Source organism: Etheostoma spectabile, chromosome 4, assembly GCF_008692095.1.
Source record: "Etheostoma spectabile isolate EspeVRDwgs_2016 chromosome 4, UIUC_Espe_1.0, whole genome shotgun sequence".
Lineage (NCBI taxonomy): Eukaryota > Metazoa > Chordata > Actinopteri > Perciformes > Percidae > Etheostoma > Etheostoma spectabile.
Genome location: NC_045736.1, coordinates 294,356 through 298,361, shown reverse-complemented (window position 1 = coordinate 298,361; position 4,006 = coordinate 294,356). Strand labels below are relative to the sequence as shown.

Below are 4,006 nucleotides of genomic sequence, written 5' to 3'. Positions count from 1 at the left end.
ATAAGGAAATTTCCCCGCTGTGGGATGAATAAAGTATAATCTAATCTAATCTAATCTAATCAAATTACTTGTATTATTATATCAGATACATTATTCATATATATTATTATATTATATATATATTATTATATCAGATGGGTTTACTCCTTGTTGTTGTTTATATGTATGTTTGTTCTTATGCTTCAGCAACACAGATGATTTTAGCATGTTAATAAAGCAGAGAGAGAGAGAACACAGAGAGTAAGTGACAGAGAAAGAGAGAGGAGACAGAGAGAGAGAAAGAGACAGAGGCTGAGAGAGAGACAACGAGAAAGACAGATAAAGAGAGAGAGAGGCTGAGGTAGAGAGAGAGAGGCTGAGGGAGAGAGAGCGACGCTGAGTGTGAGCAGAGTAAAAGCAGAAAATCATTCAGCGTCTGATGATCACTGAAGACGGCTCAACAACTCACTCTGGAAAACAGAAATCCCCACGAAACCTCTTCTGTGAGCTGATGCCCCCCCTACCCCCCTCCCTCTTCTATTTGCTTTCATTAGAAAACGGACGTGGAAATATCCAAGGAGGTTTTCAAGCAACTGAAGATTTATGGAGCCTGAATAGGAGGATTTGCAGAGTGACTGACATTTTCCATTGAGGACTAAAATGCAAAAGGGAGGAGGAGGAGGAGGAATTAAAGGAATACTTAAAATCTCTGGAGGGCTGACACTGTTTTATGGGGAAGAGGAATACTTCTACTATGCGTCAGGACTTTATTGCTAAGCCGAGAGTGTGTGAAGAGAACAGAGAGGGAGGAAAGTTAGCAAGGTGTCTTTGGGCAACACACGCACGTCAAATATCATTATGTTCATCATCAATCTCCCCACGGCACGCACTGCCACGGGCGCAGGGATGAGTTGAAGACGACAAGGACACTGGAGGATTTCCACACAAATACACACACACACACACACACACACACACACACAGACTTACATGTGCAGGTATGTAGTCAGCGGCAACCCACCTTCATACAGGTGTACTTCTAATATGCCAGATAGAAGTGTTGATAAGTGCACGATCGACTCTCTGCATCATGAAAACTAAAGACTGAAAAGTCAGGATCGGTGTGTTTGAAAAGAATCAGATGAAATACACATTTGTAAGATCTGAGACTTCAGATGTTTTTCATCAAGAGTGTAGCTTTGACTTGGAAGAGCCCAGAATTCAAGGAGGAGAAAGCTGCAACAGCTTCAAACGGATTCTATAAATCGGAAGATGAGAGAAGATGTGAGTTGAAAATATGTGAGTCGCAATCACTCCAACATTGGAATATTTTGAGCAACTGGTTCTTTTTTCTGTTCTGGATGAGTGGCATAAAGTCACGATATTGACCAAGTGCTTATTTTTAGATGTTTTTTATCCATATGACATTGTCCTGTTGAGATTTAAAAGCTGCTGTTGTTGTTCTGCTGAATTCAACAGTCTGCTACTTTGGTTTTCCCGCATTGTGACGATGATTTGCTGATCCTGCGACAGAAGATTCAAGGCTTCGGACGAGTCAAGGCTTCAGACAATTCAAGGCTTCAGACAATTCAAGGCTTCGGACGTTTCGAGGCTTCAGACGATTTGAGGCTTCGGACGATTTGAGGCTTTGGACGATTTGAGGCTTTGGACGATTTGAGGCTTCGGACGATTTAAGGCTTCGGACAATTTGAGGCTTCAGACAATTCGAGAGGCTTCAGATGATTCGAGGCTTTGGACAATTCAAGGCTTTGAACGATTTGAAGCTTCGGACGATTCAAGGCTTTGGACGATTCAAGGCTTCGTAGTTTCGCCATGAGATGACGGCGTAAAAACCATCGGCACGTTGAAACTCAACTCACTACTCCAGTGATAAATGGTGTTAATGGGAAATGGGGAGAGACTAGACGATGACAAGACTTTCCCCTTCTTTCTCCGCTCTGACAAATCTTCCCAGGCAGCATCCCTGAGGCGTTTCCGCCTCGGGCTGTGACGGCGTTACTGAGACGGCGTCATGAACCCGCATGGCGGCGCCAACGTGTCAGAGTTAATCTCTAAAGCCGTCAGAGCTGCCGTCGGCACCATCGCCACTGTGGAGTCCAACACGTGGTCTCTGCGTGGATTGGAGGATCGCACGGCGCTGATCAACAATGCGACAAACTCGGGGTGTCCCTCATGGAACTGGTCTTACCGGAACGACGGAGGAGTTTACGGCGAAGGCGGCAGGATTTACGGGCCTCCGTGTCCTCGGCGAGACACGGCCGTGGAGAAGAACTGGGCGGCGCTGCTGATTTTACTTGTCATCGCCATCACGGTTTTGGGCAACATCCTGGTGATCCTGGCCGTCTCTCTGGAGAAGAAGCTGCAGAACGCCACCAACTACTTCTTGATGTCCCTGGCAGTTGCTGACATGCTCCTGGGCATCCTGGTTATGCCCGTCTCCATGGTGACCATTGTCTACGGTAAGCATTGAGTGACGATGATGTTGGGCTTTATTAGGTTGACATTTGGTATGTTGCTGAGTCGTGCTGAACAGACACAGTGCCCCCCCCCCCCCCCCCCCCCCCCCCCCCCCCCCCCTCCCTGAGTGGATGAATTGTTAGATAGATAGATAGATAGATAGATAGATAGATAGATATTGATCCCAATAAAATGGGAAATTATAGTGTTACAGCAGAAAAATCAGGTGCACTGCAATGTGCTGTATTTATAAATGTGCTGTATTTATATACACTGCACTGCACAGAAAATAGGACAAGAACAAGTATTTGAATATATACAAGTTTGGAATACAAAAATGTGCAACTGCTTAAATAGTATGATGATGTAAACAAACGTATTGTGAAGGTTGCACATAGCGCAGTATTGTGGTGTCTCAGAGTATTTTCAGCACCCAGTGATGACGTGTCAAAAAGTTGTATTGCCTGTGGTACGAATGATTTCCGTGCAACATCTCTCTGATAAGACAAACTTCAGCTGCATGTTTAGGGCTTCTTTACCTCTGAAGAAGAAAAAAGGCCTAAATTTGATGTTGATGAGTTGTGGCCGGGTTGGTTCATTGTAGGGTGACCATATTCTGATTTCCAAAAAAAGGGACACTCAGCCCGGCCTTGAGACACAAATACAGACAGGCTTCTCAGAGGTTAATGAATATGTGTATGTAATAAAATAAAATATGTAACAACCTGCAACAAAATAATAGCTGTTTTTAAATAAATAAATAGGAAATAATGTTCTAAATATGACCTTTTCTGTGTCAGCTTCAAAATTCAGCTTCAATTAAATATCTCTTGAAACCTTTTTAATGTGATTTTTTTGGTGTCCATGTGAGCGTTGAGGTCACCAGCACCTTTATCAGACACCGAAACATATGCGCTAGCTTTGCACACGGTGCACTCTGCCTCCCACTTGTCCCAACCGGGACGGTACGTGTAAAGTTTTTTTTTTGCAGTTCAACTGTGAAGCTGCTCTTACACTTTGGCTCCGCCGTCTGATCTGCTCCCTGTCTGATCTGCTCCCTTATATGTGCTCCCTGTCTGTCTGATGATGATTTCCTGCATGTCTTTCCTTTCTCACCTAGCTGTCTTGTAAAAATTAAAAGGCGGAAAAACCCAAAAAATAATCTATAAAAAAAAAGAATTCATCAGAGTTGTGGATTTGAGCAGTAGTCTAGAGTATACAGTCATACTCCCCCGTCCCAGAGCGACACACCCATACGTTTTTTGTAACATTACCGCGCATAGCATCAGCCTCATCTGGCCCTGGACATTTCCTAGTGGGTATACAGAAACCCTGGACCTTTCCTAATGGGTATACAGAAACCCTGGACCTTAGTCTAGAGTTTCTGTATACCCATTAGGAAAGGTAGTGAGTATAGGTGCTCTTGAGTAAGGCGCCGAACCCCCAACTGCTCGGGGCGCCTTTCCATGGGCAGCCCCTTCACTCTGACATCGATCCATTAGTGCATGTATAGGTCCTGAGCATGTGTGTGTAATTCAGGCCTGTGTGT

The 4,006-nt window shown here is 44.4% G+C and overlaps 1 protein-coding gene across 1 annotated transcript in view; it reads left to right on the top strand.

The window, feature by feature from the left end:
* Positions 1-393: 393 nt before the first annotated feature.
* Positions 394-4,006, top strand: part of htr2aa (5-hydroxytryptamine (serotonin) receptor 2A, genome duplicate a) — a 121,073-nt gene continuing 117,460 nt past the window's right edge. The window contains exon 1 of the mRNA XM_032512768.1: positions 394-2,459. Within this exon, the coding sequence (XP_032368659.1) occupies positions 2,012-2,459 (448 nt within the window). The 5' untranslated portion in view covers positions 394-2,011. The remainder of the gene's footprint in view (positions 2,460-4,006) is intronic.